Here is a 12,742-nt window from a genome sequence, read left to right on the forward strand (position 1 = left end):
GGGCTGGCATGTGCATGGTGCATGAGATAACCCAGACCCCTTGTCAAGAGTCTTCGATCCCCATAGACTGTGTCTGTCTCGCAATACATCATGCCATGGCTACTACATCATCCACCGGCCCAATCGCACCGAGCGAGCTTAGCTACCTAGCTGTCCTGTAAACAACTGCTTTGCGCCATTCTGCCCCTCATAGCGCTCCTCACTATACCTCTCTCAGTAAAGACCCGACGGTTAGCGCCCCACATATATACCCGGTGCAGTAGCGTCTGCGCGTTTCCGATGATTACATGAGCCTTTGGTAAGAGATTGTCAATTCGTTTTTTTTCTGTTTCGCTGGGGAAAGGTACGTTGTTGGTAAAATTCCTCCGGCTAACCTGCTGCATCGCGAGTCAATTGCAAAGGAACCCATCATCCCGGGCCCGGCAAGTACTTTTTCGCTGGGGCGGACATCTTCCGCGCTCCCGTGCCTCTTATTCAGCAGACAATCGGTCGGTGTTCGGCGTGTACGGGACTGAGACCTTACTCTAGGTTGGTAAGCTCCATCGCTCGGATAGAGAAAGAGGTTGGCTTCCGGCGTACATAACGGATGACCATGCGGTGTGTAAGCAGAAAGTGCGGAAAGCTGTACCTGGGCTTGTCTGCTTTGGGAGGGTGTGGGTGCGTGGACTGCAGGTGCGGGGTGTTGGTCTTTGATCGCCAAGGTGTGGAACCCGTTGGCAAAATTGGAGCTTTCGCGAAGTTTCTTATCAATCGTGTGTTGCTATTCTCGTGATCGGGAGTGGAAGCAAGTTTCCTTCTATCGAACATGCGCGAAAGACTATTTGCACAGATGATGAGCGATGAGACAGTTGTCAGATGAGTGTGAAACTTGATTCATTATACTGATTTGAAGGTTGAACGCTAAGATGCTAACAAACTGCAAGATGGAAAAAAGCAATAGACACCCCGCCATCCCAAGTGATCAATACGCAGTATTCGCTTTTTCGGAACATGGCCATGTTCTCGTTATGAATTTCCCCAAATGCATGAATACAATGTGGCTGCTTCAGCCTGGTATCTCTTTGGCTCCAGGCCTGTCGCTCATGCATGTGGTCGTAATTTCGTAAGTATAGGTTCGCAATGAAAAGTTTACAGTTGAAGTGAATTCGGCCGTTATCAGTGGGTTTATCCACAATCAGGTTTGGATGGAGAGGAGCCTCCTGCGGACGCCGGCTAGGAACTCGGCTTCGTCGATGCGCTGGAACTGCGCCTCCTCCTCTTTTCCGTAGAGGCCGGTGCTGCCGTAGGGTCCCTTGCCGCTGAACTCGACGTTCTGTGGCCAGTGCCCGTCTGACGAGATCTGCGCCAGCGAAAAGTCGCCATGGACGGACTGGAAGCCAGGCTCGAAGATGCACTCGGCGAAGAACAGCTCGACGTACAGTTCGCGAGGAATAGCACTCTGCGCGCGGAGGCGGACAAATCGACGGGCTTGCTCAAGAAGCTTCTGCAGGGCATCGGTAGCTTCGTGGGTGGAGCGACCGTCCTCGTGCTCACACAAGTGCAGAGCACGTACCTGCAGGTCACCTGCGAACTTCGCATTGTCGTTGGAAAAGAGATGGGAACACACGGAAGGAAGAGAGATGGACAGAGTCTCAAGCTTTGGACAGTTCCGGAACGTGTCGCAGAGATGCTCGCAGTCGCTCGGTGATCCCGGATGCGGGTGCCAGAAGCCATCCTGTGACCGCGGGCTGTGCTCAAGGACCCGGAGCGTCTTCCGAGATGCCTTGACAATGGCCATGACACCATCGATTGTGATGGAGGAATTGCAGGTCAAGTGGAACTCCTCCAGCTGAGTGGCCGTGCGAGCGATGGCGAAAAGATCATCGTCGGTGATGGGCATGAAGCTAGTGTCGCCAAAGATCTTCAGCCGCCGCAGCTGACTGAAGTTTACCGACTGCAGTGGTTCCAGATCAACGATGTTATCCTTGTCTGTTGCTTGCTGCGAAGTCGGGTCGACACATTGGAGTTCCAGCGACTGGAGTGGCTTGCCGGTACCAGTGAGCACAGTCCGCCATGCGTTGGCGTCCACGTGACGGATGGTGGTCCATGGGAGAGAGAGCGATGTGATGTTGGTGCAGTTCTTGAGGGACTGGAAGACCAGACGGTCGGTCTCGGCGGTGTAGAAGCCGTGCACCCACATGCGCTTGATCTTGGCAGCCACCTGTGGGTAGTCGTTGCAGATGCTCACAGTCCGCTTGAGAGAGGCGAAGGGGTCGCGGTAGACAGCTGTGCCAGTTGGACGGTCAATGAGCTCGTAGAGCGGGTAGCTCTCTCGCCTGTTGGATAGTTCGGCCCATCGCTATGCAACGTTAGCATAGTCCTCATTGTCAGGTGTGTCGATTTGCTTACCTCTCCGCCCTTCCAGCGACGGATGTAGACGTCCTTGATGGAGTGCTCCAGAGCCCACTCGTGCCACTTCCAGCATACCAATCGCAGAGTGGCAGTCGCGTCCCACTTGAGGAGCTCTGGCGGGACCGGGCCTCTCACATAGCGCTGGAGCTTGGCCCTCTCGAGAGGCAGTGGCGCCTGCTGGAGACCAAATGTATACGTGGGGCCATCACGTATATTGGCCTTGGTGACCTCCTCAAGGATCTGGGTGAGTACTTCGTAGGGGAAGTCGTTGATGTGCATTGAATGATTGACGGTGATGACGGTAGGGTGACTCGTTGTCTGGTGGTGTGAGAGCAGGTGAGGGATCCGTGGGTTTATGTATTAGGTGGCAAGGTCAGGCAGTTATTCCAGAGTGAAAGGCACTCCGGGACTCTTATAGTCATGCAGCACCTACCGCAGAGATTTATTTGGACAAAGGGCACCGTGGTTCATTGTTAGTCAGACGTCTTGTGTCTTCCCCAGGTCCATGCACAAGCGCCAACGACTCGGACGCTGGGCCGACATGGCTCTGAGCTAGAAGGATCACTTCACAGCCCAACCGAGCCAATAGGGCAGTAAGCAGCACGTCGCACGCGTATAGTTTTGCGATGGAAAGTGGTTGTGAGGTTAGGTTCTCTTTACGTCACGGTGGCTTGGCGGGCTCGGGTTTGCTGGGGCGGCGAAGCAAAGCAGAAAATTGGCTTCACGTGGCTCGTGGCTGGCGTTTCGATTACCCCCAGGAAATTCAATCCGCAGGCCACCTGACCACCAATGACACATGGAAATCTCTGACGAGACCCTCCGACCATCTTTCATCATCCCCGTGCCTGCATGGCGCCTCTCTGCTGGGTCCAACCTCCGTTGCTTCCATGCTGTCGCGTCGCGTCGCCTGGTCGTGATGCCGTACCCACGCCTCTTCTCACGACATCTCGAGCGTGTGGCTTGCTGTGCCATATTACATCCGACGCACCGGGCACTTTCAACATCTCCGCTTCTCCAGGCGTTTACGGCTGCGGCTGCGGGTGTCGCCATCTATGTCATGTCTCGCACCTTCTGTCGTCAAACTGCCAGCGTCTTAGCCAACGTCCTATGCAGCACAGCACATACGCGACCAGCCTTGCAACACCCATTTCGATTGAAACCACGAATCCAGAACGTGCTGGATTTTCTTGCCCTCCATGCAAGGCACGTCGCACGCTATGCCATACGCACAACTCATGTCATGACCTTCACATCCAAGTGGATCGTGCAAATTCTCCTCCTGCATGGGCTCATCCTCCTGGTGACACGTATTTTCCGGTCTGTTGCATGAGTTGGAGCTTAGGCCTCTCACCATCGTGTCCATCTGGGCTTATTTGGTAATATCTTACGTCTTCGAAACTTCCCCGCTATGCGACTTCTCCACAACCAAGAATCGACACCGTTACGGGAACTACTCTAGCTCACCACTTGAGCCGAGCACACTACACAGCGTTCCCCAAACAGCGGAAGTAATCAGGGTACGAAGTGCTGACATTGATTAGAATGATGCAATCGCTGACGGCATATTCGACGGGTGTTTGCGCAAACGAGCACAGCAGACCGTTCACTATATCGACTGTGCCTCTCCACAGCACCCCAGTGTCCATCTTCTTACCCCTAATTTCCTTTCTCGGTTTCTATGAGCTAAGGAAATACGCTACCCCGCAAAGATCTCAAAACCCCTGGCCAGCTCGCTTCCACGAAGCTCATCTAGCTCAGAGACGATCACACCGGCAAGCTAGGCTTCGGGGTAGGCATTCCGTTTCCACTAGAGCATCGGCTTTGCCTGTTATGCCGCTGCGAGCCTGCTCGCCCATGGGTGCCGGCCTCGCTGTTCGTCCGGCTGGACGTGCGCCACCGATACCTAGGTAATCACGGGGCTGTACAACTCAGCTGACATGGTCCTACCCAGCGCTAGGAGCCGCAACACCACCGAGCAAGTATCGTGACCTTCCTTTTTCGCCCCTGATTCAAGAGGTGCTTCATGCTGCCACGTCGGTGCCTCCCGGATGCTGAGTCGGTCGTAGTGTCCGTGCTTCCCGGTCGGTGCGGTGGCAGCGCATCGACAGCATCACACGACGTTCTGACGATCAAAGCAGCAAGTTGCCGTTCTGGTTCTGGTTGACAGCAACATGACTGAGCACACCGGGTGTTCCAATTTCCCAAGCGGCCGTCAATCCCCCTGCTGGCATCATGCTGGACCTCTGAGCTCACCGTATCCTATCTTGAACAACGGGAACTGTCTCTCAGTGCTACCTCTCGCAAGATACGCTCATGTACGAAAGGCTTCATCAGAGTAAGCTCCAGAGTACAGCTCTGCGGAACTGCGACCCTCCTATCGCCTATAAATCTTCAAGCCGAATGCTAGCCTCGAACAAGCTTTCGATCCTTATCTCGCAGCTATGAGGTCAAAGGTAGCTCAAAACCACCATCGCACAGGGTCTCTGTACACCTTCAGACAATCCGCAGTAAGACTAGCACCCGCAACGTAGCATCTTCATCACAGGTAGGTGCAACACGAGATAGGGACATCGGGTATCGGGAACACGAAAGAGCCTCATGTACACGGTTTCCCGTTGTTGGCGCTGTATCACATGAGATAGGGATGCGCCGTGCATATGGATTCACGGGTAGTCGTTAGTGCGGTGCATGGCTTTCAGCGATGCAATGGAAATTGGAAACATTTTGGTGAAGAAAACATTGGGTATCATTCTGTCCGCCTACAATCAAACATCTAGAACCAGACTGCTGAAGCAGAAATCTATCACAAGACCTCAACGAAGCCCTTACCAAAAGAAACGCTCCGTCTATACCAACCCCCAAGAGAACGCCAAATCCCACATTTCACACGGATCTCTCTACCCATCTTTCTTCCCCTCCTCCGCTTTATCCTCCGGAACATGATCATGAATGAACTCATCCACCCAATCCTTCACCCCATCAGCCTTGTGCGTCAGCCACTCCCACCAACTCTCCTTCTTGTCTCCCTCCCCCTTCTCCCCATCTTTCCCATCACTCTTCTCACCATCTTTCAACTCGTCTTTCGCACCACTCGGTGGCGTAGGTCGAATAGGCACATCCTCCAAACTCGGACTTGTATCTTCCAGCCCCGACGCTGACGCCGCGATGCTGGAGAGTGAGTTTAGGTCTGTTGCGGGCATGGATGCGAGGTTTGATGGCTGTGGTAGGGAAGACGGGAGGGTGGTGGAGGAGGAGAGTGTGTAAGATGACACGGGATCTTCGGGTGTTTCTTTTTCGTTGCCAGAGACCGAGTCATCGTCGGAGTGCAGGCCGACTGGTTTCAACGGTAGGCGCAGAGTACCGTTGTTGGGCGCGGGATTCAGACCGATGGAGTCGCAGACTATGTTGTAGAGTTCGATGTTTTCTGTTGGGGTGGTGTTAGTTTACTTTCTTTTGTGTATATGTATGTGAGTATGTTCGAAACTTACGGAAAGGTTCCATCCTGCTCCCAGCTTCATGTGGGAATGCGGGGCCTCTCGCGATGAATACAGCCCTCATGAGCGGATGTTCGTGGTCATATCCATGGAGTCCCTTCGGATGATATTCCTCTCCCGTCTTCAAACCCACTTCAACGTTAAACTCGTCTTTGGTTACAATCGCCCAGCCTGTTTTTGGTACAATCCACAGCGGAGCGATCCTGTCGTTTTTGCTAAAGTGGTAGCGCTCCGGCATATTCTCATCCCGCAAGTAGACATCGAGATTGGGGTTATCCTTTGTACGTTCTAAGAGCTGGTTGTAAAGACGATGGAGCGAGGCTGGGTCTTTAGGACGGAGACCGTAGAGGGGCCAACCGTCTGTATGGGAGAGTTCAGCGGGGTCGATGAGGTCCTCGAGTTGAACCAGGCGGGTTTTGTCTGTTGTGGCCATGCCGTGGTCTGAGACAACGATTACATTGACGATATCTGTTAGGTTGCGCGCGTGGAGACCAGCTAGGATACCTGCCATCATTGTGTCGGCATTGGCGATCGTCTTGCGGATCTCAGTGCTGTTGGGTCCGAAGCGGTGGCCGTCGCCGTCTACGTCGGGGACGTATGCTGCGATTAGCTGAGGCCGCGGTGTGTTTGCGCTTGCGCCGATATCTTTGGGACCTGGGAGATCGAGGAGTTCCATTATGCGGTCGACCTTTGTAGGCAAGACTTCTGAACCGTTGTACTTGTCGATGTAGGCAATCTCTTGATTCAAGATATGCGCTTCGGAACCTGGCCACATGTGTACTGCTGTCCTGACTCCTTGCTTCTCGGCTGTCACCCAGAGAGGCTCGCCACCCCACCAGTGCGGTTGTAGACTGCGTTTGGGATCCGTGTAGTAGAACTCTTGCTCGAGTTCTGGGTCCCAGAATGTGTTGCCTACTACGCCGTGCGCTTCGGGATACATGCCGGTAGCCATTGTGTAGTGATTTGGGAATGTGACGCTGGGGAAGCTGGGCATCATGTACTTCGGCGATATCCCCTCTGCTACGAACTGGTTGAGCGTAGGTGTGAGGTTGCGGTATAGGAAGTCGGCGCGGAAGCCGTCGAGGGATATGAGGATTGTCGTCGGCGCAAAGAGTGAGGTGCCGTTGGAGAGCATGGCTGCTGCTTCTTTGACATCTTTGGGCGTGGAGAGGTTGTACGTGGCTGCGAGGAGAACGACGAAGAGGACGATGATGGATACGTATATGGCTATCCGGCGGTATAGACTCTTCCTGCGCACCTGTAGTCCATTAGCTTCGCTCGCGCATCCGTAGACGCTACACACCTTTCTCTGCGACTCGCTCGCAAGCAACCGCTGCTCATCGCTCAATGAACTTCTTCCCGATCGGAAACTCGTACTGGAAGCGCCAATTCCTTCTTCCATTTCGTACATGAGCGCGCTCGACTCTTCATTGCCGCCTTTCCTGCGCTCCTTCATCTCCTTCTTCTTATCCCACTTCCCGACCTTTACGCTCGAGGCTCTGCGCCCCAATAAGCCCTTGCCGCCATCTTTCTGCGTAAGAAGCCTCTCGCGCTCGTCCTCCGAATCTAAAATGTCGTGATCGCGTTCGTCGAGCTCGCCAGATGGTCTGCCATCGTAGCCTTCGTCGTCGGAGGTGTGGTCGTACAGGGTGCGCTCGTCGGTGCCAGCATCGGAGCTAGGCACTCTTTGCGATTCGTTGTGCGGTTGCGAAGACATGATCGCGTCTTCAGGCGATATATTACATAGCTAGGTAGAAAAGAAACGTTGCGCCGCTACGGTGCTCAACATGTTTTGGGGGTCAGCGACCCCAGACGTGTCGCTTGGCATCCATGTTTCACGCGTGCAGGACGGTTATGTCGGTCGCGTAAAGGCGCTATTCGGTAATTTACTTTCACTAAACCTCCATCTAAAAATTGGGGTGAACAGAACATTTGACTTGACTTTGTGCATGCAGCAGGTGATAGATTATCCAAGATCGTACATTATGTCCGTTATTCAAGATTCGTTCATGCCATCACCAAGACCACGTCACGGCCGGCCTTCCACTTGAGACCTGCGCCGGCTATCTTCCCCTTAGAGCAAACCCACAACAACAACCACATATGCTCTGCAAGCTCTCCCCAATTAAACAGCTGCACCATCCCAAGAGTTTCAGAAGTACCCTTCTCTCTGTAGAGATATGCGCCCCAGCCGAGTCTGCCATCTTTCAGCGGTTCACACACGCCATCCCAAATGTCTTTCTGAGCCTGCGAAGGCCAAGCCGACAAGTCAATGAGCCAATGGCCTCTTTCATTGCCCACTGGATCGCGTGACTTTCCAACTGGTTTGAACTTGCCTGGATACTGTTCCTTGAGGGCTTCCAGATAGGGTGTTACCTGCCGAGGCCACGCCTCCGGACTCTCTACACCTATCTTTGGTGGTGGAGATTCAACTATCTCCGCATAATCGGTGAAGTCTATGGGCGGACCGGAATTGTCGATTTTTTGCACCTTGTTGTTCTCACTGGCTTGGTCTTCTGCTAATGGGGAAACTGGCTTTGGCGCATCGGATGAGCGGAAGCTTTCTTGCTGAGTTGGGACGACGCTGCTGGATTTGGGATGCACTTCTGGAGAAGCAGGCGTCTTGGCTTCTGGTATATCGCTACCTATCTCCAGGCGCGTACTTTCCCGACGATTTGCATCTGCGAGAGGTACCTGGAGCGAAGACGTAGCGCTAGGCGCATCCGGCTCTTCTGCTGTAGCGACATTCTTGCGTTCCGCTGTCTCAGCAGGCGACGAAGAAGCCTCCTGCGTAACATCCCTAGCGTCCGACTCGTCTCCGGACGTGTTCTCGGAAGTCATCGAAAAGCTATCCTGCAATTGACTCTGTAATGCTTGAACCGCAGCTTGCGTATCCTCAATAAACGCTGTATCAGCATCCTCAGGACTGCTAAGAACATCTTTTATAGACCGCCGTTTGCTAGCAGCGCTTGACTTGGGAGTTGCTTGCGCTTTCCAGTTTTGATGGATACGTTCTAACCGCGCAAGCCGACTAGACGTTGTCGCAAAGTCGTCTTCTCCCACATTGTCAGACGACGCGCCGACGTATCTTTTGGGATATTCATCGGACGATAAGTGAGATGGGAAACTGCCGTAGGAATCTTTGTTGGTCGATAAGATGGAGGTGTTGACGGACTCGCGAAATGAATTTCCTTTGTTTGGTGGCGAAGGGTCGCTCACTCGGGAAGCAGCAAACTGGCTCGACACATCGTGTTGTGGTGTCTCCTCAACGTTTTTTCGATGCGGTCTAAAGTCGAGATAAGCATCGGCCAAGGAACGGTAAAGTTGGTCGTTCTGTCGAGTAGCCGGAGCGGAGATGTGGACCAAAAGCTCGTGTTCATCGTCCATAGTTGAGTACGAACAGGTAGATCTTGAGCTTTCCAAAATCCATCGTAAGAGATATATACACGAGCGATCCAAGTAAAGCACGCACGGATTGTTCTTGCGTGAGAAGACGGAAGAGGTCAAGTGTAGACGAAGAAGGGTTCAGCGGGTTCATTGACGCGACTTGGCAGGTACAAAGTGAGGTCTGTGCACCTTCTTACAATCGAATCATCAAACTTGTCAATTCGTATATGACGAGGTTAGGCAGCTGGAAGACATGTTCACAAATACAAGATTCATACCACATAACATGGAGGGCAAGAGTTCAGCTTCAGGACAGCATCGTCCAGCGTCGTCATTCAATGGTATGTCGTCTATCATGCATGCTATCAAGTAACCATCCCTACGGATATCGCTGAAGAAAAGAACCGCATCCCTTTTTGTGACCCAAAAATTACTCCTCATCATCCTCGTTCGGGGCCTGCATCTCCTCGATATCCTCCTCCTCGAAGGTGTGCATGGGTACTGAGTAGAGGCGGAGAAGGGACTTGTTGGGGTCCTTGACTAGGACGTATTTGCCCTCGTCCATGCGAAGTACCATATCAACAATGGTACGGACGATAGCCCATCCGTTGTTGAGGTTGAGTGCCATCTGGGCGGCGAAGTCGCGGGGCTTGGCCGTGAGAACACCGAGGATGACGTGGTCGTTGTTGTTCTTGGGGTTGGTACGGGAGACGAAACTGTGGTGATGTTAGTTGAGTCGGATGTAAAAGATTGAAGAACGTACCCAAGCTTCATGGTGTCGGCCTTGGCCAAGATACTCTGCGTAGTCCATCGTGCAAGCTTGCAGGAGTTGTTCTTCATCTCAGTGGCGAGAACAGCACCCCTCTGGCTAGCCAACTTGGACCTCCAGTCGAGCGCTCCACCGGCACCTTGCGCCTTGTTGTCAAACTCGTTCAGGGCCTTGATGGTCAGGTACTGGTCCTCGCCGTTGATGTTGTTCTTAACAACAGCGTCCAACTCCGTTCGGACAACCAGGTGCAGAGGCTCCTCATCCTTGTCCAGAGACAGATCGAAGCGGCGGTACCTGTAGGCCTTGGACGCTGGTGGGTCGGTCTCGACCTCCTCGTTGTAGAAGGGATGCTCGTGGGGCATGCTGACCTTCTGGCTCTCAGACTCGGTGACGACCTGTAGGGGGAAGATGTTGTTGATGTGTGTGGCTTCCAGCATCAGAGCACCAGGGCTGTTGATAGAGTCCTTGTTGCCCTCGGAAATCTCAAGCGGCGCATCTGCGGCGTTCTCGTTGACAGTAACCATGTCCAGACTTGATCCATCGCGCTTGTCGATGAAGACCTTGTTGCCCCGCTTGGTGAAGACCAAATCCCAGGAGTAGACCGACTTGGTAGCGCACATGAGCATGGATAGAACGCCGTCGGTAGCGAATACAGTGCCCTCGTCCTTGTCGGCGAGCTCCTGCAAGATAGGATCGCTGGAGGTGGTGACATTGTAGGCGGCACGGTCGAGGACGTTGAGTTTGCGCTCCGAGGTCCTGGCACCGGGCTGCTTATCGTAGCTGCGGTCGTAGTAGTAGAGGAATCCGTAGTTGTCGATGTCCTCGCCCTCGTGGGTGTCGAGGTTAAGCTTGCTGAGACGGGAGAAGTCAATCTCCTCCATGACGTTCCATTCGGGCTTGACCTGCACGGAGGCATCACGGTTGCGCTGGGGCTTGTCGTCCCTCCAGCCAAAGCGACGTCCTCCCCTGCCGCCACGTCCACCGCGCTGGTTGTCGTACTGGTTTCCACCACGGCCACCAACACGCTGGAAGGTGCCCCGCCCGCCGCGTTGCGCCTGTCCGCCCCGCGCTCCTCCTCGTCCACGGAAGACGGTGCCGCCGCCTCGTCCGAATCCTCGGCCGCGTGCTGATGTGCGTGTGTTGTCGACGACGGAGAAGGTAGCCTCCTCTTCGGCGGCCTGGATGGCGAAGGGGTTGGTCTGCTGGTTCGCGCCGTATACCTGCTGGTCTGAAACTTTAATTAGCATCCATATCCTTCTCCTTCACCATGACCAAACATACCCCTGTAGTTGCGGTTGCCGTATTGCTGGCGTCCTCCCCGCTCGCGGTCCTTGCCCTCAGTCCAGTCGGCCATGCGCCCCAGCTTGTCCGCCTTGGAGTAAGGCGCGAACGGCACGCCGTCAAGCATCGACTCGCTGGTGACGGGCGGGCCCCATCCTGCAGTGTCGGGCAGCGCGGACACGAGGTCCAGTAGTGATGCGGGTGCCATTTTGTGAAGTTGCGGTAATGCTGGGCGCTCGTTGTTGCCGCACAGAAATTATGTGGGCAGTCAGATTCCGCGCTAACGAAACGAAATTCCAAGGTTCCTACCCCGCGCTCTCCTTCACTGAGCCTCACCATCACCATACAGCTCCGGCAGTGCATCGAACGCCAATATCCTCCTGCAGACCAACAGCGCTTTGACGATGTTATCGAACGGTTAAAGACAACGACGTCTTCTCGTTCTTTCCTTATTAGGTTCATGTACTACCTTGGACTGCTCTTCAACTTATCCGTAGTTCTGTCCTTGCGCTACCAAATACACACCTACAGCTTCTCTCTGTTCAGCCTTCCAAGCACGATACGCACAATTTATTAAGTCTCTTAACGTTTCTTTACTGGCATGAGTCCACACAGACAGATGGCGTTCTGGTGAGGATGATGCACAGCGCAGATACCACATCCAACCATGTTCTAACCGCGATCGGTACGTCGATGCCTCCTCTCGCTCAATAAATACAATATTGCTGCATCCAATCATGGTTCTGCTGGTAAGTGCGGGGGGTCATGCGCCTCACACGCATCTGATTTGATATTGGCGTATAGCCACAGCTCCATGAGCCAATAAGTCCCCTGGTTTTTCGGATCCTCCTACGTCATTAGAAACCGGTGAGTGAAGCAGAAGAAGAACAAGTTTCATGTCCTTCCGGAAGCGTCTTGACTGCATAAATTGACAAGCTCGCCGTTAACAAGTCTGAAGCTCTTTCGGTATCTTGAAACACTGACTTGAGTGTATCGGAACTTCTACTTCAAAGTCCTTCCCAGACTATTATAAGCCACAGCGATTTCATTCCTCTTCTCGATTCATTCCGGCCTATCCATATGCACAAGATGCAGTACGAGCCTCTCGACAAGACAAAGAACGAGATTCGTGTTCTCGAGTTTCTTGATCTTTCCAGTCCAGTCTCAGCTGAAGACATCATCCAATGCTCTGTCAGGAACGTATCACTACCGAGCTCTTTTGACTCCCAAACTTATCAGGAAGACCCACAGGAGCGGAAATTTCCGATAGCGTGGGACAAATTCACCAAGCCCGTAGATCTGCGAGACTCAAACCTCGAGCAAAGGACACTTGATGTGGCCACACATGCTCGCTTGCATCGGAGTCCCCCTCAATGCAGTGACACTCGTTACAACTGGGGAGATTTTGAGGCACTGTCAT

General features: G+C 53.6%; 3 protein-coding genes across 3 annotated transcripts; all 3 read right to left on the reverse strand.

Annotated features, from left to right (window-relative positions):
- Window positions 1-1,174: 1,174 nt before the first annotated feature.
- On the reverse strand, window positions 1,175-2,670 carry J4E84_006163 (uncharacterized protein; the record flags this gene model as incomplete). The annotated part of the gene is made up of 2 exons (XM_049388754.1): window positions 1,175-2,338; window positions 2,389-2,670. The coding sequence occupies 2 exons, from the start codon at window positions 2,668-2,670 to the stop codon at window positions 1,175-1,177; spliced, it is 1,446 nt and encodes a 481-aa protein (XP_049243653.1).
- A 2,618-nt stretch (window positions 2,671-5,288) lies between these two features.
- On the reverse strand, window positions 5,289-7,602 carry J4E84_006164 (uncharacterized protein; the record flags this gene model as incomplete). Its single annotated transcript, XM_049388755.1, has 2 exons — window positions 5,289-5,815; window positions 5,880-7,602. The coding sequence occupies 2 exons, from the start codon at window positions 7,600-7,602 to the stop codon at window positions 5,289-5,291; spliced, it is 2,250 nt and encodes a 749-aa protein (XP_049243654.1).
- Window positions 7,603-9,702: 2,100 nt separating this feature from the next.
- On the reverse strand, window positions 9,703-11,530 carry J4E84_006165 (uncharacterized protein; the record flags this gene model as incomplete). The annotated part of the gene is made up of 3 exons (XM_049388756.1): window positions 9,703-9,988; window positions 10,036-11,269; window positions 11,323-11,530. 3 exons carry the CDS (start codon window positions 11,528-11,530, stop codon window positions 9,703-9,705), a joined length of 1,728 nt encoding a protein of 575 aa, XP_049243655.1.
- Window positions 11,531-12,742: the final 1,212 nt, after the last annotated feature.

This window comes from Alternaria hordeiaustralica, assembly GCF_023758085.1.
Source record: "Alternaria hordeiaustralica strain BMP 2776 chromosome Unknown scaffold_11, whole genome shotgun sequence".
Lineage (NCBI taxonomy): Eukaryota > Fungi > Ascomycota > Dothideomycetes > Pleosporales > Pleosporaceae > Alternaria > Alternaria hordeiaustralica.